The sequence below is a fragment of the Nannospalax galili genome, unplaced genomic scaffold (assembly GCF_000622305.1).
Source record: "Nannospalax galili isolate Female #2095 unplaced genomic scaffold, S.galili_v1.0 scaffold280, whole genome shotgun sequence".
Lineage (NCBI taxonomy): Eukaryota > Metazoa > Chordata > Mammalia > Rodentia > Spalacidae > Nannospalax > Nannospalax galili.
In genome coordinates this window covers 6,200,793-6,224,532 of record NW_008347808.1, presented here as the reverse complement: position 1 = coordinate 6,224,532, position 23,740 = coordinate 6,200,793, and the positions used below count along the sequence as shown (strand labels likewise).

The window sequence follows — 23,740 nt, the reverse complement described above, 5'->3', positions numbered from 1 at the left end:
TATTTTATGTGTATGTGTGTATTACCTGCATGTAGGTAAGTGCACCCGTATCGTGCAATGCCCATAGAAGACAGAAGAGGCTGTTGGATCCCCTGGAACTGGAGTTATGGACAGTTGTTAGCTGCCATGTGGGTGCTGGGATTTGAATCCAGGTCTTGTGTAAGAACAACCAGTGTTCTTAACTGCTGAACCATCTCTCCAGCCCCTAGGCTTTACTTTAAAAGTATAAATAAAACAGAAATAGGTTCTATTATTCCATTCACATACTTGTAACTTTCCTATAAAAATTTAAGTATTTCCTACCTGTTGCTTAAGATGATTAAGTTCAGCTGTCTGGGGATCAATATTGATAACAGGTTTGTTCTTGATTTTCCTTGCTCTGTCAGCATAGCGAAGGGTATTCAATGTTTCCTCTAGATTGGAGTCAGCAGGACTCACACAGGCTATCATAAGAGTGTGGCTATTACCTCCTAGAGAATCTGAAAAAGAACAATAAGGGTTAATGAAAGGAAATTAAACCAGTAGGAGGCAAACAAAAGTTGCCTAATTAAATCGATAACTTCAAATTCAGAGATAGAAGAAAAAGTTATTGTATAACTATAACTTTTTCTTCAGAATGACTTCGTTTTGATTTTATATTTTTCAGAGCGATCTGGTTTTTATTTTTAAAAAATTTAATATTTTTGAGAATTTCAAACATACATACATACAATGTATTTTCATTTTTTTGTCTTTTTTTTTCCAGAGCTGAGGGAGGACTGAACCCAGGGCCTTGCACTTGCTAGGCAAGCGCTCTACCACTGAGCTAAATCCCCAACCCCAATGTATTTTCATTTTTAAAATTTGTTTATTTTACGTGTATGAATGGTTTGCCTGCATGTATGTAAGTACACGTGTCATGCAATGCCCATGGAGGCCAGAAGAGGGTGTTAGATCCCCTGGAACTGGAGTTACAGATGGTTGTTAGCCATCACGTAGATGCTGGGAACCAAACATGGGTCCTCTACAAGAGCAGCCAGTGCTCTTATCCACTCTGAGTCATTTCTCCAGCCCCATATGACATTTTTTCTATGGCCCACTGATTTCCGTATGTGCTACCCATATAGTCAAGGGTATGGGGCCATCCACTGTGAGAGCTACAAATTTTTTATTTGTATCAGTACAAAAACAGTAAGATTTCTGATGTGTAAAATGGTACAGATTTTAGAATCCTATTGCATATGTCACTATACTCAAGAAAAACTATGATTTCAACAGTTAATCTGGTTGAAAACAACTGGGACTGGCTCAGGTAAATTAGGACCTTCTACTGAGGATTACGTATTCCTAGGATGCCCCCTCTAGGTGGATTTTAACTCTCTGAAGAATTCTGCTTAGCAGTACTGCTAATTAGATAAACAGTAACCAAGTTCATTTTCAGGTACAAAGTCCTAAGTACAGTTGGCAGTCTATAGATTTCTTAGCTCTCAAAGCCATATAGTAAGACATTTTCCCATTATTTTAGAAACCTGACTGCCAATAGCTATCTTTCCAATTTGTCAATTAGATAGCTGTGTACATGATAGCCCACTAGCTGTATGCCTGTTTCATTTTTGCTTTCTCACCAATGTCATTCTGAGATACTCTCTTATTTAGAGGCACTTTAGGCTTACCTTGAAGCAGTCGCGTCAACTTAGAATCTCTGTAAGGCACAAAGTTACCCTTTTTGTCATCTCCAAGAGCACTGATTACATTTCCCAAGCATAGGAGGCCTCGGTTAATATTAATACCTAATAGCAGGAAACAAAATTCAAAATATATATACACATTTTCTTTCATAGAAATATTGCCATCAATCCCAATGACACATCTTAATTCTAATCATTTTTCTGAGATTGGTTTTTATGTAAAGTTCAAAGGACAGAAGTTCAAATGTCAGGTTTGTGCAATTGAGTCTATTAGTACTAATCCTTTCTCATGGAAACAAAGCAGAGACACATAACACTCACTATGACAACCACTATATACGTAGTCGTTTGCTTTTTATATCCATTATCACAAATCTTAAACACTGTGAAACTAATTGCACAACTATTTTTACAATCTTTTTTTAACCACCATTCACATTTTATAGACAGAGAAAGCAGTTCAGGGGTTAAATGGCTTGCCTAAGGTCAAAGAGTAAGTGGTAGGCATGAGAGTCCAATCTAGAACTTCAGCCAAATCCTATGCTCTTTATGCCACGTTGGAATAATCTTACTGCTTTACAAGGGTTGATTACTTTTCTACTTTATTTTCTACTTTTATTGTTTTATACTTTTCTTTTGAGACAGGGCCTCATGGCACAGGATGACCTCAACTCATGGCAATCTCCCTGCCTCAGCATCCGAGTGCTGGGCTTTTCTTCTTAATTTTGAAGCTTACTTTTCAAACATTGTCATAATCTCCAAGGCCTCTCTAAAGCATCAGACTTCTCACTGTTAAATTTACAGTGGAAAGGCTTTATAATATTGGTTAAGTACATGGGCTTTGGTGTCACATAGACCTAGATTTACAATCCTGGCTCTGTCACTGATTGGCTACAGGATCATGGTAAGTTCCTCTTTAAAATGCTGGGACATAGCAGGAATTAAAGATGTTATATATAAAACAAAATTAAATGTTTGAAAAGTTATGCTAGGGTTTAAGCATTTATCTCCTCTAAAGTTCATGTTGAAATCTGATCTCCAAAGCAAAAGAATTAAGAGGTGAGGGTGTAATTAGGCAATGTTGCCTTTACCCTTATGGGTGGAACTAACACTTTATATTGATAAAAGGGTTGGAGAGAAATAGCTAGGCCCTTTTGTCTTGCCATGTGAGGGCACAGAGAAGATATCTCATTAGACCCTGATTCTGCTGGTGCCATCATCTTGGACTTCTTAGATTTTAGAGCTGTGAGAATCAAATTTCTACCATTTAATTCAGCCATACTATTAATTCCCTTACCTCAAACATATCTACATGATCCTATTACAGTTTGGATAGAAAACGTCCTCAAAGGCTCATACAGTGAAGGTTTGGTCCACAGCTGGTGGTGTTATTGAGAGGTGACTGGATCATGAGGGCCCTAAACTTATAAATGGAGTGATTCGTTGATGAGTTCAAAGCTGAATGGACTACTAGAAGGTGGGGTCTAGCTGGAGGAAGCAGGACACTGGAAGTGAGCTTTTGAAGGGTGTATCTTGTCCTGACCTTTTCTGCTCACTTTCTTTTTCCAGCAGTGAAGTGAGAAGGTTTTCTCTATCAGCTACCTGACCATGACATTCTTCCTCACTACAGGCCCACAATGATGGGGCCAATGGACTGAAACAGAGCCAAAAGAGATCGTTCCTCCTTTAAGCCATCTTTCTCAGACATTTTATTAGTGATGAAAAACTGGTCAGTATAGAACCCAAAATCAAAATTCTACCCTGACTGCATCTTTCATGGACCCTGTTTTTCCCTACGAATTTATTGATACTGTCTGATCTTCTTTATAGATTAGCCTCTTTTGGTCCTTAAACTACCTTGAACTCTGTGACCAATCATTTCAGTTTTGTGTTCCCAAGCACTCACTGCACCTGTGACCTGCCATTCCCACCATAGGTTGATTTTTTTCTATACTGGAATATAACCCAGAGTCTCATGCATGCAAGGAAAATATATTACTGATTAGCTACACCCAGTCCCTCATACTATAGGTTACACTGTGCTATCTATCTGTAAAATGTGATGCTGAAGAAATAACATAACCAAATGGACTGAACTCAGTGAGTTCAGTCCATTTGGTTATATTATGTTAGAAAAGTAAGACTGTCAATTGACCAAGAGTTCAGTTAACCTAATTTACAATAGTAGCTATTCTGAACATTAATCATTTTCAAGATTACAAATCTACCAAAAACCTGAATTTGATCCCTGGGACCAACATGGTGGAGAGAATCAACTCCTGTAAGCTGACCAGACATGTGTTGTGACATGCATGCACACACACATACAGAAATGAATAAATGTAACTTTAAATCTTCAAAGATTAATAAAACAAAATTATAATTATTTAGACACAAATTAATTTAATAAAATAATCATTGAAGCTGCACAAAATGGTGATACATGCCTTAATCCCAGCACTCAGGAGGCAGGGGCAGGTGGATCAATGTGAGATTGAGGCCAGCCCAGTCTTATTTCCAGGCCAGCTGGGGCTACAGGAAGGCCCTATCCCCAAAAGACAAAAAAAAAGGGACTCTGGCATTAAAGATGATTTTAGCGATTCTTGTAAGGTTTAGGGTGTGTTCTGTTAGACATTTGTTGTTATGACATAATTTAGTTATTACATATTTTATAAATTATGAAAGATATTAGTGATCCAACTTAGGGTTTGAATTTTCTATTATTCTTCAATCAAACTCCTGGACATATCTCATAATTAGGTTAATCTTGATATTGTAAAGTGGGCCGTTACAAATATTTATTATCAGTATGAAGTCTATAATTAATCTAAATATTTATTCAATAGCCACATGATGATAGTCAGATATGAAAAAGAACATAGTAGGCTTATACATGCTGATATCGAACAATCTCAAAAATATACCCCATGGAAAAATAGGGAGAGAAGTAGAACAGCATGTACAGTATTAGTATACAAAGACCAATAACATACAATTAAATTTCAATGTGTTACATAAAAAATTAAAATGAAAAAGTATTATAAATGACATCATATAATAAAATTTGAGATTAGTTTTTTTCCTACTTAGCATACTAATCCAGCCAACCCGTATCTATTAATAAATAATATTCCATGGCACTAACATATCCATGTGTTTAAGTATTCACCGACTGAAAGAAATTTAGGTTCTGTCTAATTTTTGGCTATGATCAGTAAAGCAGGCGTCAACACTCCTATATTGTTTTGCGTGAAGGCACATCTTCATTTCTCTGATACTGGGTAATACAATTGCTGTGTCATATGGAAGCACATTTGACTGTTATTTTTTTCCAAACACGGTCTTGTTATGTAACTCAGATTAGCCTGGAGTTCACTATGTAGCCGAGGCTGGCATCAAACTTGCAGAATTCACTCTGCCTCTCACCTTTTGAGTGTTGGAATTACAACCACGCCCAGCTACCTGTCTACTCTTATGAGCAACTGTGGGACTATTTTCCAGAATGGGCATTTTACACTCATACTTACAATGTATAAGATATCCAGTTTCTCCATATCCTTCCTAGCTTGTGGCTATGTCATTACTTTTACCTCTTCTGAGAAGTGTTAGATAATACCACATTTTAGCTTTAACTTATATTTCTTCAATGACTAAGGATGGGAAATATCTTTATTTATTTATTGTTTTCTGTATATGCTCTTCAATGAGGTATTCATGTTTTTTGCCTATATTCTATTGGGATTTTTTATTTGAGGGATTTTGTTTTGTTTTTTTGGGGGGGGGGGACAGGATCTTACTCTGTACCCTAGGATTGCCTCGAATCCACTGAAATCTTCCTGCTTCAGCCCTCTAAGTGCTGGAATTACAGGTGTGAGCCACTATGCCTGGTTTTGTGTTTTATAAAAGAATTTTTAAAATCTAGTTTTATTTGTGTGTGTGTGTGTGTGTGTGTGTCTTTGCGTCTGCCACATATATGCAGATGCCTACAGAGGCCAGAAAAGTGAGCTGGATTCCCTGAAGTTGGAGTTATAGTCAGTTACAAGCTGCCTGAGGTGAGAGCTGGCATTCAAACGGGTCCTCTAAGAGCAGAAAGTACTCTTAAACAGCACTCTTCACTGCTGAGTCATTCTCTCCAACCCCTGCTTTGTGTTTTTGAGATGAGGTCTCACTGGATATCGCAAGCTGGCCTTGAATTTACTATGTAGCCCAGGCTGGCTTTGAACTTGTACCAGTTCCACAGCCTTCTGGGTGCTGGGATTAGAAGCATGAGCCACCATGCCACCATGCTGAGAAATAATGGAATTTTTTTATATGTAAGTTAATATAAAAATTGAGATGATTAAAAAGAGTGGCTTGGGCTGGAGAGATGGCTCAGCTGTTAAGAACACTGGTTGTTCTTGCAGAAGACCCGGTTTGAATCCCAGCACCCACATGGCAGCTAACAACTGTCTGTAACTCCAGTCCCAGGGGATCCGGCAGCCTCTTCTGACCTCCACAGGCACTGCCCAACACGGGCGCACTTACCTACATGCAGGCAATACACGCATTCACATTAAAAAAAAAAAAGAGTAGCTTATCCCCATAAACTCAATACACAGCAGACAGAGACAGGCAGATCTCTTTGAGCTGGAAGCCAGCCTGGACTACATAGCAAACCCTATCTCAAAAAAGCTATAAAATTCTTATGGGGGGGGTGTTTGCTAACTTAGTTGTTAAACTACCTGTTGTACAATCACAAGGTCTTCAGTTTGGATCCTCAGAACCCATATTAAAAGCCAGGGGTGGCAGCACCCTCCTGTAACCTCAGCACTGGGAAAGTAGAGACAGATGGATCTCTGAAGCTCATCAGCCAGCCAATCTAGCTGAACCAATGAGCTTCAGGTTCATTGACTCTACTGCAAAGCAAAAACAAACACCACAAACAAAAACATGGAGAGTGATGAGGAAAGCCCCCAAAGTTGATTTCAGGCCTCCACATACATGCTTATCCGTAGGCACACCCACAGCCACACACAGATTCATTTTTAGGATGCCTCAACTTGTTAGTCAGTTTTTGCTGAATGTTGTGAGAACCCAATTTGATGATGTCATCTCTACCGGTTGCTATTGTTCTTTTACTTCGAAGCCTCACCTGAGGGGATGCTCTTTATCTATCCTGGCTGCCTTAAAGAGGTTTTCTCAGTTGATTTCTGCTGGATGCTTCAACTACTCAATTTGATGTTTCCTTGTTTCCTTGTTTCCTTCCTTCCTCCCTCCCTTCCTTCCTCCCTCCCTCCCTCCCTCCCTTCCCATCCATCTATCTTTACCATTTATTCTTTTATTTTGGTTTGCTATAAACTTAAACTCATTCGTTCAAAACCCCAAATTCAAAAATCAATTTATTTGGGAGCTGGAGAGATAGCTCAGCAGTTAAGAGCGTGTACTGCTTTTGCAGAGGACCCACGTCAGTTGGCTCACAACTGCCTGTAACTCTAGCTTCAGGAGATCTGATGTTCTCCTTTAGCCTCTGCAGGAACCTTCTTTAAGTATACCTTCAAGTGCACATACCCACACAAAGACACATACATGCACATAAGTAAAGATAACATATTAAAATTAATTTAGGGGAGAGAGGGAGGGAGGGAGGGAGGGAGAAAGAGAGAGAGAGCATGCACATGATATGGTATGCATGCAGAGGCCATGGGATAACTCTCAGGAGTCAATTTTCTCTTGCCACTTTGTGAGATGCTAGGATCGAACTCAGATCTAAGTCTGCACACTAGCATTTCTACCTACTCAGCAATCTTGCCAGGCTCCCACACAGATACTCTTATGGCTTAAGAATCTTATGGCTTCTTATTCTCAGTGTTATATATTTGAACTTGTAATCTGATAGAGACAGGAAGATCAGGAGTTCATGGCCAGCCTTGGCTACATAGTGAGTTTGAACAAAAATAAATTAAGTAAATTTAAATGAATATAAAATCTGTTTTAAAATCCATTTCAATGTTAGAATTTGCTATAAAGTATCATTTAAACCCTCTCAAGCTAGGCATGGTGGCACATGCCTGTGATCCTTGCACTTGAGAGGCAAAGACAGGAGGATGGTCTATATAACAAGCTTACAACAAACCTTACATTAAATGAGGTAAAACTGAGTGAATTTCCACTAAAATCTTGACTGAGAGAAGGGTACCTATTCTCTCCACTCTTAGAGCAACAAAACAAGGGAAAGAAATAAAAGGTATACAAATAGGAAAGGAAGAAGCTAAATTATCCCTATTTGCAGACAGCATGATTCTATACTTAAAGAAATACAAATGGCCAATATTTTTTAAAGTGCTCAACATCCTTAGCCACTAAGGAAATAGAAATTTAAAACGCTTTTGAGATTCCATCTCACCCAAGTCAGAATGGCTAGCATCAAGAAAACAAGTGATAGTAAAAGCTAGCAAGGATGTGGGAAAAGGAAGTCTTAGTCACTGCTGGTGGGAATGTAAACTGGTTCGGGCACTATGGAAGTCAGTATGGAGGTTTCTCTAAAATGATTCAACATACCACTCTTGAGTAAATAACCAAACGACTCCATATTCTACCACACAGATACTTGCATATCCATGTTTATTGCTGCTCTGATAACCACAGCAAGGAAATGGAAACACCCTAGATGTCCCTCAAAAGATGAAAGAATAATGAAAATGTGGTACATATTCACAATGGAATTTTATTCAGCTGTTAAAAATTGAAATCATGAGATTTGCAGGAAAACAGATGGCTGTGGAAATTAAATAATAAGTGAAGTGACCTAGACTCAGGATGAATACCTCATGTTCTGATATACAGATTCTAGATCTTCATTTGTGTGTGTGTGTGTGTGTGTGTGTGTGTGTGTGTGTGTGTCTGTGTCTGTGTGTGGTATAAGTAATGAAACTAGAAAGCAGAGCATGAGAAAGAGAAAAAAGGCTTCCAGGAAGGAAACAGAGATTTAATTTAAAAAGAGGGTGATAGTAGATATGTGACATGAAAGTGGAAAGGGGACTATTCAGAGGAGAAAGGTCAAAGGAGAAAGGCACACAGATGGGTAAGAGTTGTAGGGGAGGATGATCATCAAAATAAAGTATGCATGAAAATGCCAGTATGAAACCCATTACTTTGTATGTTAATTAAAAAATGAACAACAAAATCCAACAACAAAACCAAACTTTGTCTCAAAAAAAGATAAGTAAAATAAAACACTCTAAGGGGAAGGCAGATAAAAACTCCCTATAGATGACAGAAAACAAATCAGAGTTTCTAAAGAAGGAGTAAACATGATTAAGGAAAGTCTTTTTTTTTGTTTTTTTTTTTTGTTTTTTTGGTCTTTTTGAGACAGGGTCTCCCTGTAGCCCCAGCTGAACTGGAACTCAATATGTAGACCAGGATGGCCTTGAACTCACAGGGATCCATCTGCCTCTGCCTCCTGAGCGCTGGGATTAAAGTTGTGTGCCACCACACCTAGCTTCAAAAAGGCATTTTAAAGCTGGCTGTGACGTTGTGCCTCCTGAAGTAAGTAGAGGCAGGAGGACAGTGAGTTAAAGGTTGGCCTAATCTAAACCATAAAAGAAGATATTTTAAAAGTTTAGGTGAGAGAGCTCTATCAATGAGACCAGTGGAAAAAGTATGAAAATAGAATTTAGAGGTATTTAAGACACAAAAACGGCATGGCCACACATTTTGGATATGGACGATGAGAGGAATGTATACAGGATGTGCTAATAAAGCTGATCGATTCATCCAGCCAGACAAGAGTTGTTGAACACCTACTGTGTGACAGGCATAGTGCTGGGCACAGGTGGTAAGAAAATAAGAATAGGTTTCAGCCTTCAAGAAACTCAAGATTTAATGGGGAAAACCACCACCAACAACAAATTACAAGGAGAAGGAAGAATACTATGAAAAAGAAGTAATCTATATCTTTCTTAAAAATATTTTATTTACTATCGCTTTTATTTTATGTGTATGAGTGTATTGTCTGCATCTGTATAAGTGCACCCATGTTGTGCAGTGCCCACAGAGGTCAGAAGAAGGTGTCAGATTCCCTGGAACTGGAGTTAGGACACTTGTTAGCTGCCATGTGGGTGCTGGGAATGGAGCTCAGGTCCTATGCAAGAGCAGTCAGTGCTCTGAGCCACCTCTCCAACCTCAGTAATGTATATCTTAATAAGACTTTGGATTGTTGGCATTTGGGCTAATATATTACTAATAATTCAACTAATACATATTTAAAATGCTTATTCACTGTGCATATTATATTTAAATATAAACAAGCTAGGCATAGTGGCACAGACCTGAAGGCACAAGTACCATGAGTTTAAGTCTAGTCTTGATGTTACTGTCTCAAAAGACCAAAAATAGGTTTTGAGAATGTAGCTGAGCAGTGCAGTACTTGTCTAGAACTTAGGAGGCCTTAGGTTTTATCCCCAGCACATATACACATTTAACGCCTATTGATAAAACAGAAACTAAAGTACTTAAAGTTATTAACATGCAATTTACTTTAAAATATATGTGCGCCACCATGCCTGTCTCTTTGTATTTCATTTTTTTTGTAAATCTTTATTTCATGTGTATGACTGTTATATATGTATGTATTTAAGTGCACCCATGTTGTGCGATGTCTGTGGACACCAGAAGAGTGTTGGATTCCCTGGAACTGGAGTTACAGATGGTTGTGAGGCCCCATGGGGATGCTGGGAATTGAACCCGGTCTTCTGCAATAGTAGGCAGTGCTCTTAATCACTAAGCCATCCTTTCAGCCCTAACTTTTTTTTTGATTTATTAATTTTTATTTTATGTGTAGTATGAGTGTATATAAGTGCATCTATGTGTTCAATGTCTGTGGAGGCCAGAAGGCGTCAGATATCTTGGAACTAGAGTTACCGATGTTTGTCAGTCGCCATATGGGTGCTGGGAACTGAACCTGGATCCTCTACAAGAGTAGTCAGTGCTCTTAACTACTGAGCCATCTCTCCAGTTCCTTAAAGGATATGGATCAGTGAATGAAGAAATGGGCAGGTATGTGATAAAGGAAATATAGAAAATGTTAATGTAGGCTGGGTATGGTAGTGCACACCTTTAATCCTGGCACTTGGGAGGCAGAGGCAGGTGGATCTCTGTGAGTTCAAAGCCAGCCTGGTCTTCATAGTGAGTTCCAGGCTAGCTGGGGCTACAGGGAGAGCCTGTCTCAAAAAAAGGTTAAAAAAAAAACCCAAAAGAAAATGTTAATGCTAGAACACAGATGCTAGATATAGGGGTGTTTCTATAAATCTTCCAACTTTGTAGTACATTTGAAATTTTTCATCAAAAAAATGTTAGGATTTTATATAGTGTATTTCGATCAGTCAGATCCCCTATTCCCTCTCTATCCCCACCTTACTAACCCCTGCCCCCATGTCCTCTATTATTATTATCATCTTTTTTTAAAGCCTAACAAATCTAATTTGTTTCCCAAATGCATGGGTACTATGATAAAAATACATTGTATGAAATTCTCAAGGCAATAAAAGCACTTAAAAAAAAACCTGTTAGGTAGGTGGGCATGGTACACATGCCTTTTACATGAGGCATAGGCAGGGGGATCTCTATGAGATCTGGTCTACATAGTGTATTCCAGGCCAGCTGGGGCTACAGTGAGACCCTGTTTCAAGAAACCCCCAAAATAAATAAATAAACCCCACTGTTCCTCCTATGGAAGGATCAGTGAGATAGCTCAGTGGGTAGGCATGCTTGCTGCTCAAGTTCTATCCTGGGACCCACATGGTAGGGAGAACTGACTTCTGAAAGTTGACCTCTGACCTCTTACACATGCACCATGGCATATGCATGGGTGGACACACACACACACACACACACACATACATACACACACACACATAAATAAATGAATAAATAAATAAATAAGCAAATAAATGAATGGATGAATAAAAACCAAACTAACCAATCAACCAACCGACCAGACAAACAAAAAACCCACCATGGGAGCACCAATTTATAGAAAGAACTTGGCACAGACTAGAGGTTTCATAGGCAAGTGACATCTGAATTGTGCTATAGTTGACTTAGGCAGTCAGTCCAAAATGGAAAAAAAAACCTGGCATGGTGGTGCATGACTGTAATTCCTGTTACTCTGGAGTCTGGGAAGGAACACCACAAGTGCAAAGCCAGCCTGAACAACTTGGCAAGGTCCTGTCTCCAACTACAATTACAAATGGACTGAGGTGTAGCTCAGTGGTAGAGTACTTATCCTGCATGGGCAAGGCTCTGGATTCAATCTTCAGCACCACAAAATATAATAAACAAACAAACAAATAATAGAGCAAAAGAGAGAAAAAAACCTCAGGTATTCAATGAGGTCCTGTGACATAACTAACACCAAACCAGTCCCTAAGTATTCAAAAAGGACTACATCACAGTTCACCTTTGATTCCTTAGCCTTCAGAAAGACATCTGACAGGAAAGATCTCTGTAAGTCAGGACTGGGAGAATGTAAGGACAGGGACAGAGGGAAGCACTAGCACCACACCTAGTGAGGAACTGGAGGTGATCTCTTCAAAGATTTCTTCAAGGGGATGTGGTTGGAACTGAATACTGAAGGGCAAAATGGAACTTGCTACATGAAGACAGGGCGGTATTCCGGCAGAAGGACTAGAACATACAGAGATGAGAGAACACTTAACACATTTTGTATGGTTAAGCAGCAGGGAAGTTGGCCACACAGGAAGGGCTAGAGCACCAAGGCCATACTGAGCAGTGAGGGGCACTGGGATCTAGAGTCTTGGAAGGGCACCCTAGCAGCTGGCAGATGGCCGGAAAGGATACCTAACTGAAGACAGGGAAAGCACAAACCTTGGTGTCATCAAAAAACGATGAGGGCATGACCCAAGGCAGTGGTAGCAGGGTTAAAGAAATATATTGTTTTAAAAGATAAGAAGGTGAGATGGACAGGACCTAGTCAGCGATAGGGTTAGGGGAAGGAGTCAGAGTGAAAGAAGAACATGAAATAGTGCCTTGGTTGGCTAGGTGGATACGGGTGATGGGGGCAGGCTTAACACTGCCATTGAGGGATAAGGGGCTTTGAAAGAAAAAACATACATGAAATAATTTGGGTTTTTTTTGGGGGGGGTTGTTTTGAGATAGGGTTTCCCTGTAGCCCCAGCTGGTCTGGAACTCACTATATAGACCAGGCTGGATTTGAACTCAGAGATCTACCTGCCCCTGTCTCCCAAATGCTGGGATTAAAGTATGTGTCACCACACCCAGCTATGAAATCATTTTTTAAAAGGGAATGTCTAAAACTTCAAGGCAAGTTGGGCCTTAAAAGCAGGCTATGTTGTGGGGACTGGAGAGATGGCTCAGTGGTTAAGAGTACTGGCTGTTCTTGCAGAGGACATGGGTCCGATAACCAGCACCCACATGGTGGCTAACAACTGTCCATAATCAGACACCCTTCTGACCTCCGTAGGTACTGCATAACACAGATGCACTTATATATACTCAATGGCCCAGCAATTCCACTTGTAGATCTATTCTAGAAAAGTTCATATAAATACTCGTGAAAACACACAAACAAGATTTGTATGGTATTCTTGATAATAACCATAAGCTGGACACATCTGAAATACCCATCCAAAAATGTTGGAAGAGTAATGGCATAGTCAGACAGTAGAATATTAAATAAAAGTGAAAAAAAAAAGAATTGCAGCTATATGCCATAGATGTAGTTCTCAAATGCAGTATTGAGTAGAAAATATAATACAAAACATTATATATAGTACAATTCCATTCACATAAAGTTTTAATGCTGATATATCTATATCTGTATTTTTATCTATGGCATTATTAAAAAAAAAAAGCTCAGCAGGTAAAGGCATTTGCATCTGACAGGACAGAAATGACTCCTACCAGTTGTCCTCTGACCTCCACATGTACTATGACACAGGCCACTCCCCCAACACACAAAATAAATTCATGTAACAAAATTTTTTTTTAAAGTAAAGGAACATGAAAGCATAAGGGGAGCTACTAGGTCAGGGGAGGAATCAGATCAGAGAGTGGGGGAGGGGGAATAGGGAGGAGTAGTGAGGGGTGATTATGAACAAGGTACAATTTATGCATGAAAATATAATGAGAGCGTGTTTGGAGGTTCTAGCAGGGGAGTGCTGCTACTCCTATATCCTTGACCAAAGACTGTCCCCTCTATTGGGGAAGAGGAGCTGTGAGGGGAGAAAGGGGCACCTCGCTAGCCAGCCAGATCAGCAAAATCAACACTGTTGATCAATAGGGTGACAGATCCCTCACATCCAAAAATGTCATAATGAAACCGATTATTTCATATGCTAACCATAAATAAATAAATAAATTAGGGAAAGAAAGGAAAACAGTAAGAATGAATATTTGTTCTATGGCTAATATTCTATTTGCTATCAGCCCTGCCTTCCTCAAGTAGCTAATAACTAGAAGACCTCATATGGACATTTAAAAATAGTACTGGATAGTATGATAAATGTAAAATGCTAGCTAATAACTTGGTCTTGTTTTGCTTTGACTTCTATAGCAATACGCATTGGAACATCTTGGAAGTCTTCATTGTTCTGTATGATGCCCTAAATGCCAGTGAGACCTACTTAAATTGCATGTTTCAAAAATGAAAAAAAAGGGAGAATGTTAAACTATATCATGACTTATACAACTTTATGTATGCTCTATCTTTTTTCTGGATGTGCCTGCATATTGAGTCAGATAATAATAAAGGTATGAACACAAGAGTCCTTATCGCATAGGCAGGAGATGGCACAAGTCTTAAACAGGACTGAGTGCACATGTGGGAAAGTTCATAAGCCAACTGCAGTCATGGTCATAGGATCTGACTATTCACTGGCACTTGTTTCCACTGAATCAACTGCATCCCTTTGTCCTCATCTAAGAGCTGAGATTTCAGATGAGTATGCTGTATTTTTTTAAAATTGTTTTTATTTTTATGTGTATAAGTGTTTTTATCTGCAGGTATGTAAGTGTATCCATGCATAAAATGTCTGTGGAGATCACAAGAGAGCATCAGATCCCCTGGAACTGAAGTTATGGACAGTTAGTTGTTAGCTGCCATGTGGGTGCTGGGATTCAAACCTGGGTCCTCTGCAAGAGCAGTCAGTACTCTTAATCACTAAGCCATCTCTTCAACCCCAATTTGGACACTCTCATATATGCAGATTATACTTAAATAGAATAATGTGTTAACTTTCTATAATTTATTTGTAATCTATCTGGCAGTGGCTTAAATATTCTATATTCAAAATCACAACAAAATAGGGATAAATTTAATGGAAAATGTCAGTACCCACAGTGATTGAAGGAGGAATAATGCATTGAATAGGCAACTCAGTCATGAATATAAAGTCTATAAACATAAAAATATATTCCATTTCACTTATAAATGCAGAAATAAAAATGAGATGACAGTTTCATTCAATAAACAGGTAAAGTAGAAAAGTTAGAAAAAGGAATAATCTCATGCCATGCCTTTTTGGGAATATAGTAGAATATATTTTAAATTTTGGGGAATTTTGGGAAGACGGAAAATAGAAAATATTCCACATGCTCTATATTCCCAAATCTAAGTAGGTGCCAGGGACAGTCATAACAGTGAGGACGCACAATGCAATTGAGACCTGAGAGAGATGATGCAGGAGTTTTCATTTCTGATGCCTCTTCCAAGCTGACCGATGACTTGTCTACTGCTAAGTGTGGGATCATGGGAAGAAAGCACTGTGCCTTTCCCACTCAGATGGCTGCTATGACTTCAGGAGCATCAGCAGCACACTTGAGCCTCCAGGAGCAGTCAAAGGGAAATAATAGACCTAAGGGACCAAAAAGCCAGAGAGAAGAAGCAGGAGACTAAAACACAACTTGGATAAAATCAGTTGTTGATAAAACAGACAACTTGTACTTTAGAAAAAAAACTTTCTAAAAGAACTAAAACAGATACCATTTGCCAAAAAACTCCAGTTATCATTCCAAATAATAAATCATTAAAGGAATTTCAATTTAATCTGGACACAAGATTCCCACAAAAAAGAAAAAAGACTATGTAAGTCTAGGATAGACCCTTCAGCTTCCTTCCTGCTCATAAATAAAAACCGAGAGAAATAATAGGAATAAATATTGGCAGAGGTAATTTTCTTTTTACCAATAGGGTTTTATAACAAGAAAACACAAGACTCTAGCTAATTAAAAAAAAACAACAACACATTAGATCAGGGATATATTACCAAATTAATGAATTTCAAGAACATAATGTTGAAAGGAAAATAGTTACAGAAGACACATACATAAACTATTTAAGTTTAGAAACTGGCAGACTATCAGCACATATTGCTAAAGAGCATAAGAATGTAGAAATCAATGGAAAAGATAAATGTAGCCTGCATTTAGAATAGTAGTTAAATTTGTCTTTTAATGTGATGCAGCCTTCCCTAATTCCTTAGACTGCTTGGGCAAAAACCCTCAAAAACTTCAGTGGGCAAATCCATCCTTCTCTTGTCTAAATCTTACGTAATCACACCCAAGTATCTGTCATAAGTGACAATCCCTTTTTTAGAGAAATTCACATACTCGGGTTTTCTAGGCATCATACCACCCTCTGTCTCCTCAGTTTCTTTATTTGACTGCTTTACTCTTGGCATTGAAATGTAAATGTTCCTCATCACCATTCAGTGTTCTCTTTTATTATCTATTCCTTTTCCTACAAAACTCCACTATGCAGAGATTCCAAATATTTGTCTCTAACCCAGATGGTCTCCTAAGATCTTGTCCTGAATTTATTACCTCCTCCTGGACTTTCCTAACATGTATTACAAACCGAGCCCAGCTTTTCCTTTGCCGTCTCCTTCTTATATACAGCCATTAGTCACTTCATAGCAGGATACGGTGTGAACAAAGCATTGTTATGTGATTTGATTGTTGTTGCAAACATCATAGAGTACACAAACTGAGATGACTATGACATCACTAGGAGACATAATCTTCTGGAACCATTGTCGTGTATGTAGTCTGTTGTTCAAACAGGCATGGTTATGTGATACATGGCTGTTCTTCATTCTGTTTTCTCACTGACTTTCCTTCAGCTCCTGGCACTTTCCACTTGATCTAGGACTCAATTATGAATCTTTTCATTAACTTCTTTGCCTCTCGGGTACACCTGCTTTCCTCACCCTCAGTAATACAACATGTAGCAGTATTCTGAGGGGTTGTATTCACACTCTGAAAGTTTTATGGAGGAGCTAGCAACTTATTTCTCAACAGGTAGAAAGTGATCCCCCTAATAGAGGGAGACTTGCCTTTGAGAATTGCAATTTACATTAATTTTACTGGTAGAAGCCTCACCACTAAAAACCTCTTCCACCTTCTAGATCTACTTCAGGCACCTATCAAACTCCTAGCAGTCCTAACTGAGCCAAGAAGTACATAAATAATAGCAAAGCCCCTTGTTCCTCATAAACTGCCACTTGGAACAAATACAAGCACAGAAGGACAAATTAAGAATTATGAACAGGCTACTAGTTACTAGGATTTTGGCTATATGCTTTCTAACTATGAGTCTGTTTAATCACTTCATCTCTAAGAGGATATATATTCAAATAATGAAGTTTTTAAAAAAGTATTAATGCGAGCAACCGGGAGGCAGAGGCAAGAGGATCTCTGTGAATTCAAGGCCAGCCTGGTCTACAAAGTGAGTTCCAGATCAGCTGGGGCTACAGGGAGACCTAGTCTCAAAAAGACCAAAAAAGAAAAAAAAAGTAAAGTTTTGAGGCTGAGATGGGAAACCCAGAATGTGTACACAAAAATCATCTATCACAATGGAATGGTGTTCTTATATAGTCCCTAAGAGTTTTTGAAGATGCTGCCAAGTGGGAAAGTCATCAACCAGCTGTGAATTCATCACTGGTGGATAAGGAACTGCAAATCCCTAAGAGACTAAAAGCACATGAATTAAATATACATTGTAAAATGGTGATACCAACTCCAGGAGTACTGCAGATTTCAAGATAGTGGATCTAGATAACAGCAGGAAGCCCAGGGCAATAGTCAAGTGATCAGGTAGCAGCAGCAGAACAAGAGTTGGGCAGTGGGGCTAGTAGTCAGTGACATGACAAGAATAAGTCCAGGCCTCTGGACCTAACTACCAACTTAGAGGACACAGAGAAAAAAAATTAAACTACATGTATATACAAACAATGAAAGTCAGACCCTGGGAAATTCTGTAAGACAACCTGAATTCTTCAATAAATCAATTTCAAGAACTTGAGGAGAAAGAAGATGTGGAGGAGATATCTACGGATTGAAAAAGACCTAAAAATCAGGATGTGGCATCGTCACACCTGTGATCCAGCCCTTGGTGGACAGAGGCAGGAAGATCACAAGTTCCAGGCCAGCAAACTACATAAAGAGACTCTGCTTCAAACAAACAAACAAACAAACAACAAACAAACAAACAAACTAAATGACATCAAACAGATCTTGTTTAGATTCTGATTCAAACAAATAAAATCTTGGAGAATTTGAACACCAAGCCATTTTTAGGTGAGTATATTTTAGAGGAGCTCTTATTTTTTAAATATACAAACTGAAGTAAAGCAAAATATCTGGGATTTGTTTCAAAACACTATCAGAGAGTGAAAGTAGGTAGGACACAGGCGAAGCAAGACTGGTCATAAAGTAATCATTGTCGAAATTACATGGCTGGTATGGGGGAGCCATTTTGCCACCCTGACTACTTGTGTACATGCTTGTAAAACTTTCTAAAAAAGAAAATAGAAGGAGTTAACTCAATTTTCAATTTAAGAAGTAATACAAGGAATCTAAAATCGAAGGACCCAGGAAGAAGCCATCACCAGAGTTAAAAAATAAAACAGCAGCAAAAAGTAAAGCTATTCAGCAAATATGTCAAATGTGATAGAAAAAAAGTAGAGAAGATACATAAGCAACTGAAATTACAAACATACAGATATAGGAGATTAAAATAAAAGTAAATCTATTTGCAATATTCTATCAACCAATTTGAGAACATAGACAAAATGAATAATTTTCTGGAAAAATATAAATTAACAAGAGTGGATCAATACATTGAAAATCAAATCTTCAAGAAAACTGCAAATATAATTCCCATGTTATAGAAACTGTATTAGAGGGGCTGGAGAGATGGCTCGGCGGTAAAGAGCACTGACTGCTCTTGCAGAGGACCCAGGATCGATTCCCAGTACCCACATGGTGGCTAACAACTGTCTGAAACTCCAGTTCCAGGGGATCTGATTGCACGGCACAGGTGCACTTGCATACATGCAGGCAATACAGTTATATACATAACATAAAAATAATAAATAGAATATTTTAAAAAACTGTATTAGAGCATAGTAAAATTTGAAAGTTTTCTAACTTATTTTGTATTCAAACCAAAATTAGACATTAAAGCATATATAAACAACTCATATAGGCACTCTCAAACAGGGCCAGATTTGCAAAAGTCCTAAGTAAATAAGTAATACAGCAAACTCAGCAATGTACAGAAAGAATAATATTTCAGACAATTCAGTAAATTACAGAAAATTTGTTTTCATAATCCATTGCCTCTCCCCTCTTGTGTCTCATGTACCCCAGACTGGCCCCCAACTCAGTATGTAACTGAAGATGATCTTGCACTATTGATCCTTCTGTCTCCACCCCCAATGTACTGGGATTACAGGTGTGCTACCATGTCCAACTAATACTAATTGCTTATTTTAAAAATATGTAACTAGACTTACACCATTAATCCCAGCAATTGGGAGGCAAAGGCAGGTTGGTCTCTGTGGGATCGAAGGCAGCCTGGTCTACATAGTGAGTTCCAGGCCAGCTGGGGCTACACGGAGACTCTGTTTGAAAAAGGCCAAAAAAAAAAAAAGCAACTTGAGCTTGGAGAGAAGGCTAGTGGTTAAGGGCACTGGCTGCTCTAACAGAGGACCCACGTCCAGGTCCCATAACCCACATGGCAGCTAATAACCATCTGTAACTCCAGTTCCAGAGGATCTAACCTCCTCTTCTGGCCTCTGCAGGCATTATGCCCACATGGTGCACTTACATGCAGGCAAAACACTCATACACATAAAAAATATGTAATTATTTTCAAATTAGCAATAAAAGGTCCCTTCTTTAACTTGATAAAGGATATCAGTGAGAAATATACAGTAGATAAAGTAAAACACTGGGAATTTTCTGGTTAAGAGTATAAAAACAACAAAAGATAGGTATGCCAACTTGTACTACCCAACATCCTGACGAAGATAACAAAAGTGAGGTATAAGTGTTGGAAGAGACCAAAGTTGAAATAAAGTGGATACCCACTTAGAAAATCTCTGAAACTCAATTCACAAATGATGAGAAACTAAGCAAGCAATGAAGTAATTAGGAACAGATAAAAATTTAAAAAGTAATATTTTCCTAAACAGACATAGAAAACAGAAATATTCAAAAGAGAAACAAAAACTATAGTATTCTGGAGTAAGCTGATCAGATATGCAGTACAAGAATTCGTTCAAAGGAAAAAAACATGAATAAAAAGACAGGAAAAAAAAGGATTCATTCAAGAGAACAACAAAACTTAATAAATAACAGCAAAGGAAATTTGAATGAATTTGGAGAGACTGTTCTCCTCAATGGGAAAAGCCAATTTTCCTTGATTTATGAATTGAATTCAATTCTCATTGTAAAATTCATAGAAAATAACCAAAACAATTCTGACAAAAGAAAAGTGTGAGGAACTTGTCCTTCCAGAATACAACACACTATACCAAATTCATTAAAGGTGTATTCATTAAAAGATAAATGAAAATATCTTCATGATTTTGTAGTAGGCAAAAATTTAATGGCAAGGACATTAAAAATAGTAAGACATTAAGGAAAGATTTGATGACTTAGACTTCATTAAAATTATTTTTTTTTGTTCAACAAAAGATATCATTAAAAATATGCATTTGTAAAGGTTAAAACCTCATTTAATTTTCTGTCTTATAGGGTTTATACTGAGTACAATATTGTATAACTGTAATAATTCAACTATAAACCTAAAAATGTACAGCCAATTTTGTAAGAGATGCATCCTAGCTCAGAAAATTGTTATTGAATATGTCAATGCTGATGTAATGAAATGCTTCTTCTAAATATGTGCTTATTAAATAATTTAAAATAAAAAAATACGCATAACAGGAGCTGGAGAGATGGTTCAGTGGTTAAGAGCACTGGCTGCTCTTGCAGAGGACCTGGATTCAGTTCCTAGCACCCATACAGCAGCAAAAATAGTCCATAACTCCAGTTCCAGGGGATCTGATGCCCTCTTCTAGCTTCCATGGGTATTGCACACACAGCTACACTTTATATACACAAGCATAGCACTCATATACATAAAAGTAAATTAAAAAATTTCAAGATTTTTTAAAAAATAGGCAAGATGGCTCAGTGGGTAAAGGTACTTGCCATCAAGCCTGACAACTTGAGTTCAATCCCCGGAATCCACATGATGGAAGGAGTAACCCAATTACTGTAAGTTGTCTTCTGACCTCCCCACACCAAGACACACACAAATAAACAAGTAAGGAAATACATAAATAAATGTTAAAAAAAACAGACATGAACTAAGTGTGCACACTTATAATCCAGCACTCAGGCAAGGAAAATCCAGAGCTCAAGGCCATCCTAGGCTATATAGCTCCAGGCCAGCCTGAGCGACAAGCAAAACTCTGTCTCAAATAAAAGGTAAGCTACAGACTGGAAAACAGTCAAATATACCTGCACTTGATCAGAAAGTATAAAGAAAAATATAAAGGAACTACAAATCTCAGCAAAAAGATGGACAAATCAATTTTTGAAAACAGGCAAAAAGACTTGAGTAGACACTTAAAATAAAGGCTATAAAGAATAGCCATAAGTACATGAAAGGAATTTAACAAATATCATGTAGAAAATACAAAGGAAAACCAATTGACACCTACTGTAATTCATAAAACAAATTATAAAGATATGAACAACTGAGAATTCCCATACATTGCCAGGGAAGTAAAATGGTACAAACCATGTTAGAAAACTGTTAATCGCTTTCTTATAATGTTAAGCACACATTTGCTTTCTTTCATTCCTAAGTATGAGCTCAGGAGAATTGAAAACATGTTCACAAAAGGGCACACATGCATATGTTTGGGGCAGTCTTATTCATAATAGCTAAAAATTGAAATAAGCCAACTTTCCATCAAGACAATAGAAATCAAATTACACTAAGAATGTGTAAAATGGTTGTATAATCAAAGAATAGAACAATATTCAGCAATACAAATGAACCATCACTAATCAAAGTACAAACAAATTATGTTGCACTAGGGAACACAGCTCAGTGGTACAGCACTTGTCTAGCATATACAAAACCATGAGTTCAGACCTCAGTACTACAAAACGAACAAAACCCCAACAGTAGTACATGGAGCAAAACAAGCCAGGCATGTACATGCATGCACATGCACACACACACATGCACACACATACACATTATCATATTATTATCTTTATAAGAAGTCTAAGTGTGTAAAATTAATCTATGGTGCTAGAAATCAGTAAGTGTTTGAGTAGAGTGGGAGTAGAATGAAGGAAGGGTGAATTGACTGGAAATGGCTAGAAGGGAAACTTCTGGGTGAGAGGGAAGTGTTGCCTATTGTGTTTTGTGTTTAGGTAGGCACATGAGTATCTACAACCATCAAAATTTTATAAATGTAACTGGATGTGGTGGTGCATGCTTTTAATCCCAGCACTCAGGAGGCAGAGACAGACGGATCTCTGTGAGTTCAAGGCCAGCCTAGTCTACATAGTGAGTGCTAGGCCAGCTAGACCCCGTCTCAAAAAGACCAAAAAATAATTGTAGCATTTAAAATATAGACATTTTACTACTTTAAGAAAAAATAGATTTATAAAGATAAGTGATGGATATATTAATTAGTTTGAATGCGTTAATAATTTCACAGTGAACACATACATCAAAACATCACATTATCTTGAACATACGATATTTATTTGTAAAATGTAACCCAATAAAGCTAAAAACATGGGGATAACTGATTACTCCAATAGTAGCTGATTCAATATAGTCAAAGAAAGGAAAATATAATGTGGAAGAAACATATGAGAAGACTGAAAAGATCAATGAAGTGAAAATGAAGTTAAAGCAGGAGTTTCAAGCTAGCCTGGGACTATAAGACCTTACCTTTAAAGAAGGCAGCTTTAAAAACTAAGGCTGTGGCTTAAGAGAATGATAGTGCTCACTACACATTCGTGAGGATCAGACTTTGGATCTCAGCACCCACATTACAAAGCAGTCACCTCACTTGTATCCCCAGCTTTGAAGGAAATGGGTAGACAAGAGGATGACTATGGCTTGTGGGCTTCCAGCGTAGCCGAGAAAACTCAAGCCCCAGGTTCAGGGAGAGACCCCACCTCAAATAAATATGCAGACAGTGATAGGGGAAAACACCTGATGCCCTATTCTGGCCTCCACGTGTACAGGTGCACCCACACATACGTGCATACATACACTCAGACATACACGCAAAAATAAATTTTAAAAAGAAAATAAGGCTGATTTTTAGTTTTTTTGAACCAAAGAACAAAATTATGTCATTTACTAGACATTTATATCCAAAATAAACAAGTATGAATCAACAAGAAAAATAAAACACAAAGGAAGGGGAAAAAGCAAACATATGAACAGAAATAGAAATGGCCAACACAAATATTATACTCAGTATCACAAGTAATGAGGGAAATACACACAATTTAAAAATAACATGAAATATTCAAGATAGGCAAAACCAAAAAGGTCGATAATACCCAATATTATTAGTGGTACAAGGAAATATAGTCTCATAAACTCCATTTTTTGGTGGAATGAATGCTGAGGCAGATATTTTAGAAGGAAAATATTTAATAGTATTTAAAATCTCAAATGTGTAGACCCTTCAGCCTAGCAACTTTTTTCCAAGATATATAGC

General features: G+C 37.9%; 1 protein-coding gene across 2 annotated transcripts in view; it reads right to left on the bottom strand.

The window, feature by feature from the left end:
- Kif4a (kinesin family member 4A) overlaps positions 1-23,740 on the bottom strand; it is a 130,634-nt gene that overhangs the window by 86,645 nt on the left and 20,249 nt on the right. For both annotated transcript variants that reach the window (XM_008844389.3, XM_029568943.1), the window contains exons 8-9: positions 1,653-1,769; positions 304-479 (exon numbers count right to left, since the gene is read on the bottom strand). In XM_008844389.3, the coding sequence (XP_008842611.1) occupies positions 304-479; positions 1,653-1,769 (293 nt within the window). The remainder of the gene's footprint in view (positions 1-303; positions 480-1,652; positions 1,770-23,740) is intronic.